The sequence below is a fragment of the Phyllobates terribilis genome, unplaced genomic scaffold, assembly GCF_046119375.1.
Source record: "Phyllobates terribilis strain yellow unplaced genomic scaffold, ASM4611937v1 Scaffold_11__3_contigs__length_659146591, whole genome shotgun sequence".
Lineage (NCBI taxonomy): Eukaryota > Metazoa > Chordata > Amphibia > Anura > Dendrobatidae > Phyllobates > Phyllobates terribilis.
The window spans coordinates 234967145-234991700 of NW_027362771.1; the positions used below are offsets into that span (position 1 = coordinate 234967145).

General features: G+C 45.4%; 1 protein-coding gene across 1 annotated transcript in view; it reads left to right on the forward strand.

The window, feature by feature from the left end:
• Positions 1–19623, forward strand: part of LOC141167250 (interleukin-17 receptor E-like protein) — a 213946-nt gene extending 194323 nt beyond the window's left edge. The window contains exon 8 of the mRNA XM_073654688.1: positions 18780–19623. Coding sequence (XP_073510789.1) covers positions 18780–18859 — 80 coding nt within the window. The 3' untranslated portion in view covers positions 18860–19623. The remainder of the gene's footprint in view (positions 1–18779) is intronic.
• The last annotated feature ends 4933 nt before the right edge of the window (positions 19624–24556 follow it).

A 24556-nucleotide genomic window follows, 5' to 3' on the forward strand; every position in this document is an offset into this window, starting at 1 on the left:
GGCTGTGTCGGCGGCCTAGTATCCATACTCAGTCCCCAGCCGCCCGGCGGCCGGGTGTCCTTACTCGGTCCCCAGCCGCCCCGCAGCCGGGTGCCCACACACGGTCCCCACCCGCCTGGGGGCGGCCGGGTGTCCGTAAACGGTCCCCAGCCGCCCCTATTTGAAGGACAGCCTAACCACAAACACGTGGACAAGTGAATGTGGCCAGGGATCGTCCATCTGACTGACGCCTTCACACTGGGTTAATATTGTGGAAGCTGGGACACAGTTGGACACTGGGATGCAACACGTCCTCCAGACATAGAGGATTGCGGGTCCTGGGTCAATCAGGCTTCAACACAAAGTTCAGAAGGTAGACAGCAGCTGTGATCGGCCCCCTACACAACGAGTAAATTATTCATGATCATGAGGCCATCCATCTCCTTAGCTTTCTGCTCCTTGGAATGCAAGCGCATGTATGTAGTAGCGGCTAGGCCTGAGGTGGTCAGCGTTTTGGCGCATATCCTACCTCCTCCGAGGATTGCTGGATGTTTTCCTGCTACTATCCCAGTTCTATGACTCCCATTAAAACAAAGCTTCAGGTGATGAATGATGGATGAGGTGGTGGCAAAGGAGAAAGAGCAGGAGGAACAGGGACCATTAACATCAATATCAGGCCAGTCAACCACACATGTCTTGTAGGATATGTTTCTGTACCAAAAGGAGCGGTTCGGCTACACAGTTATAGGGCATACAGTGAGTGCAATGCCTACCAAAAATTTCGAGGCACTCCAATGCGCCTTGGAAGTGACATGGAGGTCCGAGGGCCTTAACTAAGCCATGTTTTCCATTTATAGCAACTGGGTCTCCTGTACACTGTCGGCCTAAGCAGTGAATGGAAGGCTTTCCAAAAATTATGAAGAACTGCAATGCCCCTTGAAACAGACGTGGATTGCAGCATACTAAAAACCTTCTACCCATTATTGGGGAGTGGGTCACCCTTAGTGTTTGCCTATGCATTAAAAAACAAAAGCTGACTAAAATTAGGAGAAAATGCAATGCCCATTGGAAGAGTCGTGGAGGTTAGAGGTAATTAAAAACAACATTTCAATGCCCCTTGGAAGAGCTGTGGAGTTCAGAGTAGTTTAACAAGACGGTTTTAATGCCCCTTGGAAAAGTGGTGGAGGTCGCAGTAGCTTAACAAGACAGTTTTAATGCCCCTTGGAAGAGATGTGGAGGTCGCAGTAGCTTAACAAGATGGTTTTAATGTCCCTTGGAAAAGTGGTGGAGGTCGCAGTAGCTTAACAAGACGGTTTTAATGCCCCTTGGAGAAGTGTTGGATGTCACAGTAGCTTAACAAGACGGTTTTAATGCCCCTTGGAAGAATGGTGGAGGTCGCAGTGGAATAAAAAGACAATATCAATGCCCCTTGGTAAAGTGGTGGAGGTCGCAGTAGCTTAACAAGACGGTTTTAATGCCCCTTGGAAGAGACGTGGAGGTCGCAGTAGCTTAACAAGACGGTTTTAATGCCCCTTGGAAAAGTGGTGGAGGTCGCAGTAGCTTAACAAGACGGTTTTAATGCCCCTTGGAAGAATGGTGGAGGTCGCAGTGGAATAAAAAGACAATATCAATGCCCCTTTGAAAAGTGGTGGAGGTCGCAGTAGCTTAACACGACGGTTTTAATGCCCCTTAGAAGAGACGTGGAGGTCACAGTAGCTTAACAAGACGATTTTAATGCCCCTTACGAGAGCTATGCAGTACAGCATATTAAAACATTATTCCCATTATTGGGGAGTGGGTCTCCAATAGTCTTTGCCTATGCCTTCCAAGCAAAAGCTGCAAAAAAATAGGACGGAGGAACTTGCAATGCTGGCTACACGGACCACGGTCACCCTGGTGGTATAGTGGTGGTGGAGGCTGAGGATAAGGAGAAGAGCCAAAAACAGCCGAAATGATGAAGCGTATACCCATGTGTGGGTGTGAAGCGGTGCATGGGAATACACCTCCCGAAATAACACAGTTGATTTGACTTTATGTTACTCTGCTGTCATTTGGTGGTGATGAGAAGTCTGGCCCAATCCAGCCCTTGTTCATTTTGATAAGGGTCGGCTTGTCAGCATTGTCAGTTGACAGGCGAGTGCACTTATCAGTTATAATTCCCCCAGCGGCACTAAAAACATGCTCCGATAACACGCTAGCTCCAGGGCAGGCCAGGACCTCCAAGGCTTACAGAGCGAGTTCATTCCAAGTGTCCAACTTGGATACCCAATAATTAAAAGGCACCGAGGAATCATGGAGGACGCTGGTACGGTCGGCAAGGTACTCCCTCACCATCTTTTGAAACTTTCCACTCCTTGTGAGAGTACCCCGCGCCTCAGGGCCTGTAAGCTAGGCGGGTCTCAGAAAGTTGATAGTGTTCCCCTGCCTCTGCTGGATTGGAGTTGCCTCTCTCTCGCCTGTACGCCTTGGTTGGTCAATGAACTGTGACCTCTGCCGCTAGCGTGTTCAGATGGGAATTTTTTTAACAGTTCTGCAGCAAGGGCCTTCTGGTACTGCCACATTTTTGTAGACCTCTCCACCTCAGGAATAAGAGAGTGAAAGTTCTCCTTGTAGCGGGGGTCTAAAAGTGTCACCAACCAGTAATGACTGTCACCCAACATTTTTACAACGCGAGGATCATGGTTAAGGCAGTGTAACATAAAGTCAGCCATGCGTGCCAGACTAGTAACGGGCAAGACTTCCGTGTCCTTACCAAGATGACGACTGATCATGCTCTCCTCCTCCTCCTCCTCCCCCCTGTCCTCAGGCCACCCATGCTAAACCGACTGTATGACAGTTGTACAGGTACTACTGTCTACAGCGCATGTTACCAGATCCTGTTCTTCCTCCTCCTCCTCCTCTCCCTCATTGTCCCCCAATGCACATTGGGATGAGATGAGGCTCGGCTGTGTGTAATCGCCCATTACGGCTTCTTAATCCATCTCATCATACTCTGGCTGCAATGCCTCCTCTTTAATTCTCTGCAGAGAGCATTGCAAAAGACAGACAAGTGGGACGCTGACACTAATGATGGCGTCATCGCCACTCACCATCTTGGTGGACTCCTAAAAGTTTGTCAGGATGGTACATATGTCAGACATCCAGGTCCACACCTGAGGTCTTATGTGTGGAGTCTGACCTGAATATCGACGGCCTTGTTGCAGCTGGTACTCCACAACTGCTCTCTTCTGCTCACAAATCCTTTGCAACATGTGGAGGTTAGAGTTCCAACGCGTGGGGACATCACACACCAGTCAGTGTGCCGGAAGCTGCAAGCGCTGCTGCAACACAGCAAGGGCGGCAGAAGCTGTAGCGGACTTGCGAAAATGAACTGACAGGCGGCGTACTTTGACGAGCAGATCTGGCAACTCGGGGTACAATTTAAGAAACCGCTGAACCACGAGGTTAAGCACATGCGCCAGGCATGGTATGTGTGTGATCTCACCTCGCCTCAGAGCCGCCACCAGGTTACGGCCATTGTCACACACGACCATGCCTGGATGTAGGTTCAGCGGTCTCAGCCACAGATCTGCTTGCTCTTTCACAGCTGTCCACAACTCACAAGCAGTGTGAGGTTTATCACCTAAGCTTATCAGTTTCAGCACAGCCTGTTGCCGCTTGGCTGAGGCAGTACTGCAGTGCTTCCAGCTCGTAACTGATATGGTGATATCTGAGATGGAGGCTGAGCATGAGGAGGATGATGCGCAGGAGCTGTACACTGTGGGGGCAACTCTGACTGACATAGGGCCCGCAATCCTCGGTGTGGGGAGGATATGTTCCGTCCCAATGTCCAACTGGGTCCCGGCTTCCACTATGTTTACCCAGGTTGCCGTCAGGGAGATGTACTGTCCCACAAGCACTTGTCCACGTGTCCGTTGCCAGGTGGACCCTCCCAGTAACTGCATTGTTGAGGGCACGGCAGATGTTTTGGGACACGTGCTTGTGTAGTGCGGGGATGGCACACCGGGCAAAATAGTGTCGGCTGGGGACCGAGTACCGAGGGATGGCCACCGCCATAAGTTTGTGGAAGGATTCCGTATCCACCAGCCTGAAAGGCAGCATTTCCAAAGCAAGCAGTCATATTATGTGCTAATTTAGGACTGTGGCCTGTGGGGCGTTGGCTGCGAATTTGCGCTTTCATTCAAAGGTCTGGGATATGGACAATTGAACGCTGCGGTGGGACGTGGACGTGGACGTTGATGCTGTTTCTTGAGAAACTGCCATAACAAGTGAAGACTGAGAGGAGGGGGCATCTTTGCATGCAGTATGGACAGGGGATTGCCTTGCGCGCACAACAGAGGGTTCTATTACACGCACAACAGCGGAAGAAGCAGTGGTGACACCCGCTGACACTGGTCGTGGACCCTGGGGTTCGCCCCACAAAGTCGGGTGCCTTGCTGACTTGCGCCTGATCATGCTGGTGGTGGTCAGGCTGGTAGTTTTGTCACCCCTGCTGATGCTGGCATGGAAGGTGGTACAAATGGCCTTTTTGGGGTTATCAGCAGAGTATTTAAAAAAATTCCAGACTCTCCCGGTTGTACTGGCAATGTCCCTCGTGTTGGTGTTACGGGGAACTGTTGCCCGCCTTCTGTGTGCGGCCACCACACTGCTTCATCCTGCCTGTTGGGGTACTCTGCCTCCCTCCCTCTGTGTGCTGCTGGCCTCGCTCTGCGTGTCCTCCTGCCACGTTGGGTCAGTTACTAGATCATCCACCACCTCCTCGTCTTCCACTTGCGTACCACGATCCTCCTCCTCACTTCGTGGCAATTGTGTCTCGTCATCGTCCACCTCTTGTGACAAATTGCCTGCGTCGACTTCCTCTGGCCGTGACTGTTCAAATATTTGGGCATCGCTACACGGGATCTCCTCTTCCACCACTTCAAGCAGAGCAGGCGAGGGGCACAAATATGGAAATGGACCAGTGAACAGCTCTTCAGAGTGTCCAAGTGTGGGATCAGTTGCTGTCTGACGACACTCGGCATGGTGGGAGCAAGGAGCATCAGGGTGAGGAGGAGTATGCGGTTGAGACTCACGGCTACTAAAACTTGACCGTGTGGAAGACAGACCGGAGGTGGTGGTGCCCAGGTAACTGGAAGTATTATCTGCTATCCAATTAATAACCTGTTCACACTGATCAGTTTGCAATACTGGTGTTGTAGTGTGCTTCCCTAGTAATTTGGTCAAGAAGTGGGAGCGAGAAGATGTGGCTGTTGGTTGTGGCACATTTTCACCTTGGCCACGGCCCCGTCCTCTACACGCACCATCACCAGAACGTCCAGTTCCACGTCCCTTGCCACGCTCCTTGCCCATTGTAAATGAAGTAAAATAGCTTACACTCGCACTATCAATGGAAAAAGGGTAACAAAAAGGAGATTAGAACCGTGGAAGAGGAAAACCACAGTTCTATTTGTCTGGCCTACACCAGAATCTTTTAAACAGATATATTTGTGTCTGAACACTGAGCGAGACAATCAATATTTTTATATTTTATGTAAAAAAGGCAAAAAGGTGGATAATACAGAAATTTGAACCGTGGAACTGCAAAACCACAGTTATAGTTATGTGGCCTACACCGGACTCTTTTAAACAGATATATTTGTGTCTGAATAGTCAGGGAGACACTATTACTGTTTTTTTTTACGGAAAAAATGCCAAAAGCAGGATAATACAGAGATTTGACCCGTGGAACTGCAAAACCACAGTTCTAGTTATCTGGCCTACACCAGACTCTTTTAAACAGATATATTTGTGTCTGAACAGTCAGGGAGACACTATTACTGTTTTTTTCACGGAAAAAATGCCAAAAGCAGGATAATACAGAGATTTGACCCGTGGAAGTGCAAAACCACAGTTCTAGTTATCTGGCCTACACCAGACTCTTTTAAACAGATATATTTTAGTCAGATATATTTTTGTCTGAACAGTCAGGGAGACACTATTACTGTTTTTGTCACAGACACACTCAATTTTTTTTTTTTGGGGGGGGGGGATACCAAAAGGTTAATAAGACGTGTATTTGTACAGTCTGACTGAGGAAAAAAAAAAATACAGGATTTAGATGAAAAAAAAAAAGGATTTTTCCTGGCCCCTGAGACTGGGGGATAAGTCTAGCAATTTGACCAACAGGAGCACACAGGACTGTAATGCAGCATTTGCTGGTATAACCACTGCTTCTTCTATACAGTCTGCCTGCCTGATATCTGGGATGGATATTTGTCCTGAGAAGGACTGTTTGTTTGATTTGGCAGGCTTTAGAGACCCTACACTAACTATTTCGCAGTAGAAATCTCTCCCTAGCTCTGCAGCACTGACCCTATACTGTCTGATCTGGAGCGACTGTGTCCAAGATGGCGGCGCCCAGTTTTAAATACTCGAGGTGACGTTGTGCGGCCAGCCAATCACTGTAATGCCCACAAACAACATGGCTGCGGCATTACAGTGACTGGCTGGCAATCCCTGCATGTTCATTGGCTCTGTAAAGAGCGCCAAACGTGCAGGGCGGAGACCCGAGCTCCCGCCCGAGTAACCCGGAAATGCTCGGTGCTCGCCAAACATCCCGAGTAGTGAGATGCTCGGGCGAGTACCGAGCAGTGTCGAGCATGCTCGCTCAACACTATTTAGGATCATTATCCATTTGTAGAAGCCATCCTCTTTTCCACTTCAGCTTTTTTACAGCTGAAGCAATGTTTGCATCAAGAATTTGATGAAATTTCATTGAATCCATTCTTCCCTCTACCCATGAAATGTTCCCCATGCCATTGGCTGCAATTTAACCGCAAAGCATGATTGATCCACCCTCATGGTTAATGGTTGTCAATATGTTTTTTCCCTGAAATCCTGTGCCCTTTTTTCTCTACACATACCTTTGATCATTGTAGCCAAATAGTTCTATTTTAACCTCATCGGTCCACAGAACTTGTTTCCAAAATGCATCAGGGCATACTTCTGACTCTTTTTCTTACAGTGAGGATGCAGAAGAGGTTTTCTTCTTATGACTCTTCCCTGAAGTCCATATTTGTGTAGGTGTCTCTGTACAGTAGAACAATGTACCACAACTCCAGTGTCTGCTAAATCTGAAGGTCTTTTGCAGTCAAGTGGGGGTTCTTATTTGCCTCTCTAGCAATCCTACAAACAGCTCTCACTGAAATTGTGCTTGGTCTTCCAGATCTTATCTTGACCTCCACTGTTTCTGTTAACTAACATTTCTTAATTACATTTTGAACTAAGGAAAGGGCAACTTTAAAATGCTTTGCTATCTTCTTATAGCCTTCTCCTGCTTTGTGGTTCTCCATCATTTTTATTTTCAGAGTGCCAGGCAGCTGCTTAGAAGAACCCATGGCTGCTGTTTTTTGGCACAGGGTTAGAAGATGCTGTGTTTTTATAAGGCTGGTAAATCTGTATCAACTGGCCTTTCCTAACGATGATAGTGAACAAGCTATAACCCTAGCAGGCTACTTAAGGTCTGAAATCTTGGTCAAAGTTACCTGACCACACAAATCTCCAAGGGTGCCCAAATTTTTACATTAGCCCATTTATCTTTTTGTAATTTTTAAAATGTAATAAATGACAATATATATTATATATTTTAAGATGGCCGCCGGTCAGGTCCTTGAGGGGAGATATGTATCACCCAGGTTGGTAGCTTCGGTGATGTAAAACAAGGAAAGCATGCTTCAGCACACATAGTGCTGAGAGCATTAATAGGGCATATCACAACCATTTTTTATGAGCAGTCATAAGAGTTGGGAGGGATTGGCTGCTCACATATCCCCATCTCAGGGCGTGTATATAACATGGAGACCAAGTGTCTCATTTGTGGTCTGTGTCTGGATATGTGTGAATCTCCAGAGTGTTGGTCTGTGTTAGGACCTAAGGACTGGACTGTAACCTGAGCGGGCGAGCCTGCAACGTTGTATAGACATTTTACTTTGTGTTTCCATTTTGTGCCAGAAAAGGCTGTGCTTTTGTTTTACTTCCTGAGCGGTTTATGCTGTTTAATAAACCAACCTGGATTTCACTGAAAACGCTTCTGTGCCTACCTCAACCGCAGCAGAGTGAGTACCAAACCCTACAATTGGTGGAGGATGCGGGCATGAATCCCAAGGGGCAATATGACTGCTATAGAAAACCATTTATGTCCTGGGTGAAGTCAGCCGTAAGCCAGAAAATAATGCCGGACAAAATGGAGGACCTGCTTAAGCTTGTGTTGCAGGCGCAGCAGGTGCAGCAAACTCAGCAGCAGCAGCAAGCGCAGCACCAACAGATGCTACACCAACAGCAGACTCAGCATGTGCAGTACCAGCAGCAGCACCTGCAGAGCATGTAGCAGCAGCAAAGGGAGCAGCTACAGCAGCAACGGGAGCAGCAGCAGGAGACAAATAAACTCCTGATGCAGCAGATCCAACAGCAGCAAAGACAGATGGAACTCCTAGCAGAGCAGATCCATGGCAGGACAACCACCCCACCCCCAACTCCAGGTGATGACTCTCACGTGAGGAAGACGGTAAGAAGAGCATTACAAAAGATGACCCCGGGTGATGACGTCGAGGCGTTCCTGACGGTCTTTGAGAGGGTTTCAAAAGAAAATCGCCGCACTGTGGTCTAATGGTGCTCAAGTAGGGGCCGAACCCGCAGATATATGAAAAAAGCCTTGGCACTCGGAATGTTTCCAAATGTGAAAATTTTATTATTGCAGTCCAAAATATTATAAAACGTTTCGGTCTTAGTGACCTTCATCAGTTAACTGCAAAATGTAACATAATGTGAGTACAGAAAATACAATACATATATTAAATACAATAGACATTCAAATTTTATACATGTAAGGGACAGGACCACTGACAAGGAAAGACAACGTGAGGATGGTAATTAGGAGGGATAGGGGACAGGGATGCGGATCTATAAGCAGTGCTCAGTAGATTAGGGCAGACTACACATACCGCATGTTAGAATGTGGCTAAGGATACTGATATTCACTCAGTATGGACGATAATGGTAAGGACCACCTAGAATCAATAATATAAGTGAGCATGTATACAGAAGCTAGTATGTTACACAGGGAGTGCTGTGTTAGTGACAGAGGGCATTACCTTATTGCTTCATATGACCTGGATGGCGCCAGAACGCAGAGTCCACCGCTTGTTGTGGTAGCCAGTGTGTGTGAGAAGGTTCTCATTTATGCAGGAGCTAATAGAGCCCTGCGCAGGTGCTGCTGGGGTTAATTAGCGTGCACTTGGGAGGCTGAGCGCGAGGGACCGGAAGTAGCTCGATGACGTCACCGGAAGTGACGTTCCCTAGTGATGATTGCGTTCCACAGTCACTGTGTTTGCGTTCCAGCTAGCAGGAAGCGCTAGTACGTGCTAGTAGAGAAGAGGGGCGCTTTCCTGGACTAGGGTATAACTGAGTAGGGCTTTCAGAGAGGAGGAGGAGGAGAGGACCAAGGGTAGGGAACATCTGAAACAAAAATAATCGCAATTAATATCATGATATACTGAACAAAATCGCACAGCTTGAGGATAATAGTTGAACTATAGTAGATGAATAATTTATATACAGTCTATTCACATAAGTGCCTAAAACCAGAAAGCTGTAAATTTATACATAAGGCATTTTGCAATGAGCGGTATGTATACAATACTGCGTTAGTAAATAAGTCTATGTACCTGTGTCTGCATTACATTGTGTGTCTGCATTTCATTGTGTGACACCTGTATGTATACAAATGGTGATCTAGTTTTCCTCGTGTGGATGTTGGATATTCATGTACACAGATACACCTACATATTCCCATTAATGTATATACGTACATGAAAAACGTACAGAGAAAAGTGTATAGAGAAAATATAGACATAAATCCCAGCATATTGTTACATAGGTGCTAGATGACTGTCTGGGCTGTCTAGACAATGGGTGAGTATCCATTAGGTGAAGGATAGTAAGTCATATTCGCGGTTGAGGCCTTTGGGTGATAGAGACTCTAGAGTGTGTATCCAGAAGGCCTCTCTCTGTTTAAGGAGGCGGATACGATCGCCACCACGTCTTGGTTATGGAACCTGTTCTTGGACTTGATACTTCAGTTGAGATATATTATGTACTTTACTGATAAAGTGGTGTGGAATGTGTAGTAATAGGTTTTTGCAGCGGATTGTGGACTTGTGTTTAGAGATCCTGTCCCTAACGGATTGGGTGGTCTCACCTATATATATCTTGCCACAAGGGCATTTGATAAGGTATACCACAAAGGAACTTTCACAGGTGAAGTAGCCTTTGATGTGAAATTTCTTACCCGTATATGGGTGGTGAATGGTATTTCCTCGTAGGACGTTATTGCATTGTCTGCATTGGAGGCATGGGAATGTGCCGGTTTTGGGGTTCTGCAGGAATCGTTGTGTGGGTCCCTGTTTGGTGACGCCTATATCTGCCCGAACTAAAGAATCTCTGAGATTGCGGGCCCGTTTGAAGCAGGGCAAAAAGGGCTTCTGGAAGCTAGGGATAGTAGGATAGCCTGAGCGCAGTATATTCCAGTTTTTTCGGATTGTTTTATGTAAAACATATGCATAGGGGTGAAAAGTGTGGACAAAAGGAATCCGGTCGGAATTATCGCTGCGAGGCCGAGGCTCTGTTTGTTGAATTGTTAGTAAAGATGGAGGGTATCCTCTGGAGATGAACTTAGAGCCCATTTCTTGTAGCCTTTGATGGCGTGTACTGGGATCTGATACTATCCTCTCTACTCTCTTGAGCTGGGACCTAGGGATAGATCTTTTGATATGTGCCGGATGATTGCTGGAATAGTGGAGTAGTCCGTTGCAGTCCGTCGGTTTAGAATACAGGTCTGTGGAGAGGAAGCCATCGTCATCTTTGATGACGACAGTGTCCAAGAAGCTTACTTTATGCTGGTCATAGGTGACAGTAAAACCTAGATCAGGCCAGGCTGTGTTGAGGAGGTTGAAGAACGTGTTCAGGGTTTCCGGGGTGCCATTCCAGATGCAAAAGATGTCATCAATGTATCTCTTCCAGAGTACGGAATGTGTCTGGAAGAGAGGGTTAGTATAGACTACCTGGGTCTCGAAGGCTGCCATGTAGCAGTTAGCATACGGTGGCGCTACGTTCGAGCCCATAACCGTCCCTTTGACCTGGAGATAGTACTTATCTTGGAACATGAAGTAGTTTTTGTGAAGTACTATGGTGAGTAGGTCAATTACCAGGTCAGTAAGTCTAGGGTCAGTGTCGGACTCCTTAAGCAGGGACTCCACCGTGTAGATGCCCTGATTATGAGGTATAGAGGTATATAGATTCTTGACGTCAAATGACACTAGAAGAGAAGCGGCGGGAACTTGTTGTAGATCAGATAATGTTTTCAGGAACATACCGGTGTCTAGCAAAAAGGTCGGGGTTTTCTGAATCAGGGGTGTGATGATTTTCTCGAGAAATCTGGACAACGGAGAAAAGATGGAGTCGGTGGAGGCAACTATGGGTCGTCCGGGTGGGTTAGTCAAGTCTTTATGTATCTTGGGTAGTATATAGAAAACTGGAGTGATAGGGTAAGTTTTGTTGAGAAATTCACCTGTCTTACTGTCGATAATACCCGTTTCTATGTATCTATTAACTGTAGTCCTAATGAGGTTGGTGAAGGAGGTGGTAGGGTCCTGAGGGAGTTGTCGATAGGTAGTCGTGTCATGCAATTGACGCTCTACCTCCCGGATATATTTGTCTCTATCCATGATCACTATAGCCCCTCCTTTGTCAGCGGGCTTAATGATCAGGTCTTTGTCATTTTTGAGGCTATTGAGAGCCTGTTGGTCCAGTGCAGACAGATTGGGCTCATAATGGAGTTTCCCTCTGTCTACACTGGTCCTTAGGTCTCTGAAGGCTGAGTCTACGAACCCAATAAAGGTTTCCAGAGCATGTGAGCCATGGGGAGGCCTGTACATACTTTTGTTGAATAGACCCAGACTCTGAGATGTGATAACCACGTCAGTGTTAATTCTCGTGGTGGTTGGGTTTTTTGTTAAGGAGGGGAGGTCGGTATCCATGAAATGAGTCTTGAGCCTAAGAGAGCGATAGAAGCGTTGTAGCTCCATATCGAGTTGGAAGGTGTTATATCTCCCTGTAGGACAAAAGGACAGACCCTTCTGTAGTACAGATAACTCCTCTCTGAAAGCCCTACTCAGTTATACCCTAGTCCAGGAAAGCGCCCCTCTTCTCTACTAGCACGTACTAGCGCTTCCTGCTAGCTGGAACGCAAACACAGTGACTGTGGAACGCAATCATCACTAGGGAACGTCACTTCCGGTGACGTCATCGAGCTACTTCCGGTCCCGCGCGCTCAGCCTCCCAAGTGCACGCTAATTAACCCCAGCAGCACCTGCGCAGGGCTCTATTAGCTCCTGCATAAATGAGAACCTTCTCACACACACTGGCTACCACAACAAGCGGTGGACACCGCGTTCTGGCGCCATCCAGGTCATATGAAGCAATAAGGTAATGCCCTCTGTCACTAACACAGCACTCCCTGTGTAACATACTAGCTTCTGTATACATGCTCACTTATATTATTGATTCTAGGTGGTCCTTACCATTATCGTCCATACTGAGTGAATATCAGTATCCTTAGCCACATTCTAACATGCGGTATGTGTAGTCTGCCTTAATCTACTGAGCACTGCTTATAGATCCGCATCCCTGTCCCCTATCCCTCCTAATTACCATCCTCACGTTGTCTTTCCTTGTCAGTGGTCCTGTCCCTTACATGTATAAAATTTGAATGTCTATTGTATTTAATATATGTATTGTATTTTCTGTACTCACATTATGTTACATTTTGCAGTTAACTGATGAAGGTCACTAAGACCGAAACGTTTTATAATATTTTGGACTGCAATAATTAAATTTTCACATTTGGAAGCATTCCGAGTGCCAAGGCTTTTTTCATAGGTCTTTGAGAGGGTGGCAGAGCGGGAGAAATTGCCTCCGGAGCAGTGGGTGGAGGTTTTGGTGCCATATTTAACAGGTGAGCCCCAGAAAGCCTATTATGACTTGGCCTTGCAGGATGCAAAAGAGTATGCGAAATTAAAAACGGAGATCTTGGCATGCTTAGGAGTGACTCTAACTGTCAGGGTGCAACAGGTGCACCACTGGGCCTATTGCAGTGACAAACCTCTCTGTTCCCAAATGTCCGACCTCCTACACCTGGTTCAAAAGTGGTTGCAACCTGAAACTTCCTCCCCAACACAGATGGTGGAGAGGGTCATCATAGATAGGTTCATACACTCCCTTCCAAGGTCGGTGCAATCCTGGGCTGCCCAGGGGGATCCCCGTAATACCGATGACCTGGTGGGGTTGGTGGAAAGGTACCAGGCGATAGAGAGTTCCTTGGGGAAGCCAGGAGTTGTAGCATCTCCATACTGGGGTTCCCAAAAGTGGCGGACACCAAAAAGAGGGGAACTAGAGACACATCTGGGGGGCATCCTAGGGGTCTGAGTTGCTGCCAAAGGTTTCACCCAATAACATAGTATATTGTAGATGTCATATCCTAGGTCACATAGCCGCCCGTTGCTCCTTGACCACTGAGCCAATGGACTGCAGGGCAGGACGGTGCTGTTCATGCTTTGCATATCCTGCCTGCAGGGCTGTTCCTCAACCAGGCGAGGGACCACAGGCATGCCTCATATCAGTGAATGGAGTACAAGTGACTGCTCTGTTAGACTTGGGAAGTTTGGTAACCCTAATGAGGGCCACAGTTCCTCATCGGCTGGTTCTGGGAAAAAAGGTCGGCGTCCGTTGTATCCATGCAGATGCTAAGGACTACCCTGTGGCCCGAGTAATCATATACACAAACTGTGGCGCTGAGTACCCTTGAGGTGGGCGTAGTCAAGGACCTGTTGCACCCTGTTATAATAGGGCGGGACTTTGCCTTATTTTGGGACTTGTGGGAAAAAGGGAGGAAGCCAGGTTGTCCGGACAACAACCAGGTCGCTCCTTAAGAAACCTCATCACAGGCCGCTGCCGATGGGTTTCCTTTTTGTGTGCTTGTTTGGAATGACGATGAGGCAGCATCCCCGAAGACCAACATCCCTTAGCTGGAGGTGTCCGGGAGAAACTTTGGAACCGCCCAGCCCAGAGACTTGACTCTAAAAGGGGAGCTTGATAATGTCACTGTCCTGAATGGTGTTGCTCAAATGCCGGGGGCTGACACCCAATATCCATACTTTGCCGTAAATGGGGAGTTGCTATATCGGATCATCAAGCTCAGAAGGGAGGTAATCGAGCAGTTACTAGTGCCAGGGCCTTACAGACGTAGGGTGTTAGATAAGGCCCATGCACTTGTCTTAGGTGGTCATCTGGGGGTAGAAAAAACCCAGGAAAGGATCCTCCAAAGGTTCTACTGGCCCAGGTGTCACCGAGAGATAGTGAATTATTGTAGGTCTGTCCCACCTGTCAGCTGACCTCCCCGGTAGCTCACTTCCGTTGCCCTTTAGTTACTCAGCCTATCATTGAGGTCCCGTTCAATCTCATCGCCATGGATCTAGTAGGACCCCTGGTCAAGTCCGCCAGAGGTTAGCAATACATCCTGGTGGTACTGGACTATGTTGCATGGTATCCGGAGGCCGTGTCACTACGAAACTCCTCCTCCAAGTGTATAGCCCGGGAGTTGGTGGATACCTTTTCCAGGACGGAGTTGCCTAAAGAGATCCTAACGGACCAAGGGACTTCGTTTATGTCAAAGGTAATGAGGGAGTTGTGCAAGATCCTGCAAATCATACAACTAAGGACCTCAGTCTACCACTCACAGACAGATGGCTTGGTGGAGAGGTTTAATGCCATTTTGAAGGCCATGTTGAAGAAGGTTGTAGAGAAAGACGGCCGAGACTGGGACTGTCTACTGCCATACCTTCTATTCTCCACCAGAGAAGTCCCACGGGCCTCTACTGGATTCTTCCCTTTCGAGCTGTTGTATGGCCACTCCTGGACTTGGCAAAGGAGACCTTGGAGGCGGAATTTACACCCTACAGGAGTGTAATTGAGCATGTGGCCCAGATACAAGAGAGGATTGCAGAAGTGATGCCCATTGTGAAAGAACAGCTCCTCAAAGCACAAGAGGCACAGTCAAGGGTGTATAATAGATCGGCGAGGGTTAGACACTTCAACCCTGGGGTACTAGTGCTGGTACCAACGGTGGAGAAAAAATTCCTGGCCAAATGGCAGGGCCCCTATGAAGTGGTTGAAAAAGTTGGCGATGTCAACTATAGGGTCCACCAACCGGGGAGAAGGAAGCCCTACCAGATGTACATAGTCAACCTGATTAAGACAGGGAGCCGGTGGAAGCTCTGTGTTTGGTGGCAAAGACTGAAACTGACGTGGAGGAAGTCAAGGTGGCAGAGTCGCTGTCACGTGCCCAAAAGCAACAATGCAAAGTTGCTGCAGCGGAACAGGGACCTGTTCTCGGATCTACCAGGCTGTACTCAGGCCATAGAGCACGAGTGAATATGAAGCCATATCAGATTCCTGAAGCCCGCCGAGATTTAATCTTGAAGGAGGTGAAGCGCATGCTGAATCTAGGGGTCAACGAAGAGTCCAAGAGTGGCTGGTCCAGTCCCATAGTCTTAGTGCCAAAACCAGATGCAGAATGGCGGTTCTGCAATGACTATAGGAAACTGAATGAGGTCTCTAAGTTTGATTCATACCCAATGCCCAGTGTAGATGAACTAATTAAAAGGCTAGGGCTGGCCAGGTACATTACCACCCTGGACCTCACAAAAGGGTATTGGCTGATTCCTATGTCCCAAGAAGCCAAAGAGAAGATGGCATTTTCAATGCCAGATGGGTGTTTCCATTACATCAGGATGCCATTTGGGTTGCAAGGAGCACCAGCTACCTTCCAGAGAGCCATGAACTGGATCCTAGCTCCCCACAAGAAGTATGCAGCAGCCTACCTGGATGATATCATGATCTACAGCCAGAATTGGGGTAGCCATCTGAGCAAAGTCCAGGCGATATTTGATGCTCTACAGAAGGCGGAGTTTTCCATCAACCTGAAGAAATGTGCCATGGGCATGGAGGAGACCAGATATTTGGGCTATGTCATAGTTTGAGGCATGATAAATCCACAAATAAATAAAATTGACGCGATCCGGGGCTGGCCACAGCCTCTCTCAAAAAAGCAGGTCAGTGCGTTCCTAGGCATCGTGGGCTACTACTGCAGGTTCATCCCTAACTTCACCATGACAACCGCCCCTTTGACAGACCTGCTTAAGGGAACAAAATCGGCTATGGCTAAGTGGTCTCTAGAAACCAAGACGGCCTTCCAGGAACTCAAGCAAGCCCTGTGTAAACAGCCTGTGTTGGTGGCACCGGATTTCTCGAAGGAGTTTGTGGTCCAGACGGACGTGTCAGATGTCAAGCTGGGTGTTGTCCTATCACAAGAGATGAACTGGGAAGAGCACCCCATAATTTATTTAAGCCAGAAGCTGACGTCTTGTAAAAGAAATTACTCCATAGTGGAGAAGGAATGTTTGGCCATCAAGTGGGCGCTGGACACCCTAAGATACTACCTCCTAGGCAGGAAGTTCAGGTTGGTGTCAAACCATGCCCCACTAAGGTGGATGAGTGAGAAGAAGGGGAACAATGCTCGAGTGACTATGTGGTTCCTAGCTTTTCAGGAGTTCAGCTTCCATGTAGAGCATAGGCCTGGGAAGCTGCATGGCAATGCTGACGCGTTGTTGAGGGTCTACTGTTTGTTAGCAAAAGGTGCCAAGCCCCCCGGCTTTGGGCAGAGGAGGGTTATGTAAGATGGCCGCCGGTCAGGTCCTTGAGGGGAGATATGTATCACCCAGGTTGGTACCTTCGGTGATATAAAACCGGGAAAGTATTCTCCAGCACACATAGTGCTGAGAGGGTTAATAGGGCATATCAGGGCCGTTTTTTACGAGTTGGGAGGGATTGGCTGCTCACATATCCCCATCCCAGGGTGTGTATATAAAATGGAGACCGAGTGTCTCATTTGTGGTCTGTGTCTGGAGATGTGTGGATCTGCAGAGTGTTGGTCTGTGTTAGGACCTAAGGACTGGACTCTAACCTGAGCGGGCGAACCTGCAACGTTGTATGAACATTTTACTTTGTGTTTCCACTTTGTGCCGGAAAAGGCTGTGTTTTTGTTTTGCTTCCTGAGCAGTTTATGCTGTTTAATAGACCAGCCTGGATTTCACTGAGAACACTTCTGTGCCTACCTCAACCGCAGTCGAGTGAGTACCAAACCCTACAATATATTTTTTTGCATAAAATACAAAGGAAATATGTCATCTTTAACTTTAGCCCTATTTAGAGATAATCATTTTGACCAGGGGTGCCCAAACATTTACATGCCATTGTATGTATGGAGACGGAGATACTGCCCATGTTTCCCCTTGAAGAAACAAGTATAATGTTATTTGATGTGAACTGTGATGTTTAATGTGAATTGTGATGTGCATTAGAAATGGTAGTAGTGTTGATAATGTGTGTAGTTTGACAGTAGGGATAATGAGAGTTAATGTTTGGGATTCGCTCAGAATGGGAGAGGTTAAGTTGAAGGGAAAGTGATGGTTTTCTGTGAGAAGAGTTAGATAGGTCTTGGAGTGCATACAAAGAGGAACTGAGGTCCATTGTGTGTAGTGCCGCATTCTGGGGTGTTCCTAAAATGAGAGGAGACTGGAGGAAAGAGATAGCAAGATCTGAGCCAGAAGAGACTAAGAGACAGAGTGATTTACCAAAGACGGGTCCTGGGAGAGGACGACTAGCAGAAAGGCCCAGAGTTTACAACTCCTTACGGTAATGGTTCTAGGCAGGACTGGGTACGTGAGACAAGTAGAAAGCCGTGGGCAGGAGTTCCAGAGCATCAGCATTAGAGAAGATAAGTACCTTCCATACGTGCACCCTGAGGGGAGAGAAGATGCAGAACCGCAGGTCGAGTAAAGGACTCTTGCTAAACAGGACTGTAGTGTCGACCTGGGTTGTGGTGAAATGGTAAGAGACAGTGGATTCAGAGGACCAGTAGAAAGAGAGTAAAGAGGAAAGGTGAAGATAGAGAAAAGAAAGAAGGAAACTGTTGGAAAATGCTTTGAGCTGTAAAGGAAATGTTCATAAGACTGTGTACCCGCTATCTCTTGTATACTGTATATTTCTTCCCAACTTTCCGTTCAGTAAAAAGTTTATTTTTGACAGATGGTCTTCCTCATTGAACTGTAAAACACCTGGTCCTGGTTTTGGCAAACCAGCAACATCAGTTATATGTGGCATGCACAAGCTTAGGGCCCTCACACCACAAGTCCATACACCCAGCCAGGACCCCCACCTTCATATAACATGTCGGGGCACAAGAGATAAGTACCTCACCCATGGCTACTGCTCCACGCTACGTTACATATACATAAGCATGTCTATAGATATACTTGTTTGCTTTACTAGCAAAATAAGGAAAAGGTCAGAGAATTGCATAATGCATGTGCATTGTGATCTGCACAATAATATATGGAAACCTATATATAAAAGCATAGAAAACCACATAAAGGGTCATATGTATAAAAAGTATTTGAGATGAAAAGTTTCAGATCAGACCAGTTTTTAATCTTCCTTGGAAACAATAAAGATTTTAATTTGATTTTGCAATAGTTGCCAAAGGGTATTTTCAGATTTCAGTTGTATCAGTTTATACTCATCTACAGCATTTGTGATGTATTGTTTATCTTCTAACTTTTTGCTTGTTTTTTAATTTGCCTCTTCTTTAGATCAACATGGGAATCTTTTGTGGCTAATCATTCAGAGTGAAGAGACTGCAAACAACAGAATAAACAATAATAAACCTTGAAGAAATCTTGCCTATCAAAATAACAGACCTGTGATTTTTCCGGGATGTGGCTTTCAGAAGATTTTAAATTTGGGGTTTTATGAACAAGGCATATTACAACTCCCTACATTTTTCTGATATTGAAGTGTAGTATATGATGCTGTATGGAGATACCCTATAGGAGCACATAGAATGCCTATGGCTCTGTTGTACGGAGTTGTAAAGACTCCATGTGTTGCATTTGGCTCTGCAGTACGCTTGGAGGCTTAGGTTAAGTTTACACTATGGCCCCAATTAATTAAGACTGGCATTGTACATGATAATCTCAACGAAGGAGTAAGAGATGCACTCCACTTAATGAATCAGGCGCATTTTACAAGTTCCATGTACCTCCGTTTGTCATGCCAGAAAACTTTCTCCGGTCAGGGACTGGAGTAATATTTCTGGATTAAGGTTTGCCACAACAGATTATGAACTCCACAGGCGGGCATTGCCACACCTGGTCCCTCCCCAGCTGTGCCCATTTTGGTGGCTAAAACTGGTGTAAAAAATGCCAAAAGTCGCAACATTTTTGTGCAACCCAGTGTAGCACCAAAATTTAGCAACTTTTTTACATAAATACCTTAGTGAATTGTGGTCAATCTGTGCTTTGTATGTTCACCTTATGCTTTAGAAAAGCTCTAGTGAATATGCCACAGTATCCATAGGGTCCCATTTACCTGACTGAGTTCACAGAAAAAATAAAGATGCAGAGTATATGATCAATGCCACACTAGATTATATATATATATGTATGTATATATATATATATATATATATATATATATATAGATATATATATATATATATAGATATATATATATAGATATATATATATAGATATATATATATATATATATATATATATATATACATAAACACACATCCAGGACAAAAGGTAAAGAGAAGGCCAAGGGGACTATATACAATAATAGGGTATTCTGCAGATTCATATATCCCTATCATATCACTAGTGCAATCCTGCCTGGCTACTGTGGTTGGCACCCTAATCTGCATATATAGTGCTTCTGCTCAGCAATAGCAAGCCCTAATGTTCCCTGTTAGGTTCTAATTTGACTATGGTCACCTGGGCCAGTATAGTGCTGCTCACTATTATTTGCGCCCCTTCATTTTTTTCATAAACTGTACAATATCGTCAGAAATTCATGGAAGTTATATCCTCAGAATTTTTTAATTCATGGTCTAAAGTAATACAACAATAAAACATTGTTTTTCAACTTCCTTGTCGCAATTTCAAAGAAAAAACTGAATAAACAGTATGTGCAGCAGTAAAAGCACCCCTAATTAAAACTTGGTTGCACACCCTTTGGCCTCCAAATGTTTCTTGTAGCCATCTATAAGCTTCTTGCACTTCTCAGCAGGAATTTTCTCCCACTCTCCCTTTGCAGGTTGTTCAAGCTCTTAAATGTTTCAGGGTTATTTTTCCCAATGGCAGATTTCAGCTCACCCCAAAGATTTTCAATGGGATTGAGGACTCTTTGCTGGCCATTTTAAAACAGTCCATTTTTTTTTCAACTATTCCTGTGTACTTTTGGATGTGTGCTTTGGGTCAGTGTCTTGCTGGAGGACCCCATGATCTTCGACTCAAACAAAGTTTTCTTACACTGGCTAGGACATTTCGCTCTAAAATCTCTTGAAAATTCGCTGATTACATGATTCCTGTGATATGGTCAAGGCCTCCAGTAGATGCAGATGCAGCAAAGCAACCCCATAGCATTATGGATCCTCCACCATGCTTAACTGTTGGGAAGGTGTACTTTTCCTTATAATATTTGTTGTGCCATCTGTAAACAAACTTGCTTTGCTTTGCCAAAAAGCTCTATTTTTGCTTTATCTGTCCAGAGAACATTTTCCCAGAAGGATTGTGGTTTGTCAAGGTACTCTTTGGCAAAGATCAGTCATTCCTTTTTATGTCTTTTCTTCAGCAATGGTTTCTTCCTTGGCCTTCGTCCATAAAGCCCTGCTTCAATTAGTGTGTGGTGTATGGTACTTGTAGAAACCATGACTCCAGACAGTTCCAGACTGGCCTTCAGGTCTTTTGATGTTTGACGTGGTGTTTTTTCCACCATTCGCTCCAACCTTTGAAGACATCTCTTGTCAATTTTCCTCTTTCCCCCATGTCCAGGGAGGTTCTTGACGGTTCCATGCTTGGCAAACTTCTTAATAACATTGTGCACTGTTGAAACTGGGATACCAAGGTCTTTGGAGATGGCCTGATAACATTTGGTCTTGTATTTGTTAATAATAGCAGTTCTGATGTCCTCAGACATCTCATTTGTCTTCACCATTGTGACAAAGGAACAGGGTCTACCATGTGACTTTTTAAAACACTGTAGTCATCATTCATTGACTAATTCATGTCACATTGGCACCAACAATCATAGGTGAATCTCTTTTGTGATTAACCAAGGGGCGAGTCAAAATGTGTTTCCACACTAAATTAATGTAAAGGGTGCCAATACCAGTGACACAGCAAGCTTTAGGTTTTTCTGTTTCTCCCTCCCATTGTTTCTTGTTTTAGATTATTGTTTATCATTTGCTCTTTTGTATTTAACATGAGAGCTCTATTCAAAAAACTGTTTCACTTGATTCATTTTTTCAGCAGATATTCCACATTATGTTCTTAAACTTCATGGGTGCCAATAATGATAAGCAGGACTGTATATATTCAATAGTCTAATGTGTATTTCCTAGGTTAAATACAACCTCAAGTCACTGATCAACATCAAACACAAGCTAATAGAATAGTCCAATTTCAAGGGAGTTATACATTATTCAATCAAATCCAGTGTCAGAAACTCAATGTGTTTCCCCTATTTAAAAGGTTCCTCAGAAGTGATGGACAACTGGTAAATAAATAATGTAGAAGATAATGTACATAGCTGTCATTTAGTATGTCAATTCATGATAAACAATAAGCATAGAATCTGCATAACTAATCATATGCTAAATAGCTGCAAGTCAAATTTATATGTGAGATAGCCAAGATGATTGTCTATAAAATGATGGTAGTCAGACATTCAAAGTAGTAGTGGATGGTGAGATATGGAGCCTGAAAGTCAAAAGTTGAAAACATTCTCACCCTTTGCTTGTCACTGTGTGTATATATACAGTACAGACCAAAAGTTTGGACACACCTTCTCATTTAAAGATTTTTCTGTATTTTCATGACTTTGAAAATTGTACATTCACACTGAAGGCATCAAAACTATGAATTAACACATGTGGAATTATATACTTAACAAAAAAGTGTGAAACAACTGAAAATATGTCTTATATTCTAGGTTCTTCAAAGTAGCCACCTTTTGCTTTGATGACTGCTTTGCACACTCTTGGCATTCTCTTGATGAGCTTCAAGAGGTACTCACCGGAAATGGTCTTCCAACAATCTTGAAGGAGTTCCCAGAGATGCTTAGCACTTGTTGGACCTTTTGCCTTCACTCTGCGGTCCAGCTCACCCCAAACCATCTCGATTGAGTTCAGGTCTGGTGACTGTGGAGGCCGGATTATCTGGCAAAGCACCCCATCACTCTCCTTCTTGGTCAAATAGCCCTTACACAGCCTGGAGGTGTGTTTGGGGTAATTGTCCTGTTGAAAAATAAATGATGGTCCAACTAAACGCACACCGGATGGAATAGCATGCCGCTGCAAGATGCTGTGGTAACCATGCTGGTTCAGTATGCCTTCAATTTTGAATAAATCCCCAACAGTATCACCAGCAAAGCACCCCCACACCATCACACCTCCTCCTCCATGCTTCACGGTGGGAACCAGGCATGTAGAGTCCATCCATTCACCTTTTCTACGTCTCACAAAGACACGGTGGTTGGAACTAAAGATCTCAAATTTGGTCTCATCAGACCAAAGCACAGATTTCCACTGGTCTAATGTCCATTCCTTGTGTTCTTTAGCCCAAACAAGTCTCTTCTGCTTGTTGCCTGTCCTTAGCAGTGGTTTCCTAGCAGCTATTTTACCATGAAGGCCTGCTGCACAAAGTCTCCTCTTAACAGTTGTTGTAGAGATGTGTCTGCTGCTAGAACTCTGTGTGGCATTGACCTGGACTCTAATCTGAGCTGCTGTTAACCTGCGATTTCTGAGGCTGGTGACTCGGATAAACTTATCCTCAGAAGCAGAGGTGACTCTTGGTCTTCCTTTCCTGGAGCGATCCTCATGTGAGACAGTTTCTTTGTAGCGCTTGATGGTTTTTGCAACTGCACTTGGGGACACATTCAAAGTTCTCCCAATTTTTCGGACTGACTGACCTTCATTTCTTAAAGTAATGATGGCCACTAGTTTTTCTTTCTTAGCTGCTTTTTACTTGCCATAATACAAATTCTAACAGTCTATTCAGTAGGACTATCAGCTGTGTATCCACCTGACTTCTGCACAACACAACTGATGGTCCCAACCCCATTTATAAGGCAAGAAATCCCACTTATTAAACCTGACAGGGCACACCTGTGAAGTGAAAACCATTTCCGTTGACTACCTCTTGAAGCTCATCAAGAGAATGCCAAGAGTGTGCAAAGCAGTCATCAAAGCAAAAGGTGGCTACTTTGAAGAACCTAGAATATAAGACATATTTTCAGTTGTTTCACACTTTTTTGTTAAGTATATAATTCCACATGTGTTAATTCATAGTTTTGATGCCTTCAGTGTGACTGTACAATTTTCAAAGTCATGAAAATACAGAAAAAATGAGAAGATGTGTCCAAACTTTTGGTCTGTACTCTATACACTGCTCAAAAAAATAAAGGGAACACTTAAACAACAGAATATAACTCCAAGTAAATCAAACTTCTGTGAAATCAAACTGTCCACTTAGGAAGCAACATTGATTGACAATCCGTTTCACATGCTGTTGTGCAAATGGAATAGACAATAGATGGAAATTATTGGTAATTATCAAGACACCCTCAATAAAGGAGTGGTTCTGCAGGTGGGGACCACAGACCACATCTCAAAACCAATGCTTTCTGGCTGATGTTTTGGTCACTTTTGAATGTTGCTTGTGCTTTCACACTCGTAGTAGCATGAGACGGACTCTACAACCTACAGAAGTTGCTCAGGTAGTGCAGCTCATCCAGGATGGCACATCAATGCGAGCTGTGGCAATAAGGTTTGCTGTGTCTGTCAGCGTAGTGTCCAGAGGCTGGAGGCGCTTCCAAAAGACAGGCCAGTACACCAGGAGACGTGGAGGGGACCGTAGGAGGGCAACAACCCAGCAGGAGGACCGCTACCTCCGCCTTTGTGCGAGGAGGAAAAGGAGGAGCACTGCCAGATGTTAGAACCTTGCGCTTAGGTTTTTTTTCCTTTGCTGGTCATATGACCTTGTTGGCCTATTTATTCCTGCTCCGCCCTTCTGGCTTTGCTGGACTTCATTGTATATCTACTTTCTAGCTAGCCTGTGCTCTGTGTCTTGCTCTGTTAGTTTGCTTGGTCTACTGACCTCTATGTTCTATATATTTTGTTTGTTCGTCTGTCTGCTACTATTTCTGTTAGGAGGTGTCCCATATTCCTCCCAGTCCTTAGTACTTATAGGGATTCCTTCCCCACATCTATAGGTCTCCGTACAGACTAGCTTAGGACTTTAGCAGGTCTGATCGCAGGATCAGGTTCCCTGTTACATCGTAGGGATTAAGCTGAGTTCTATCGTAG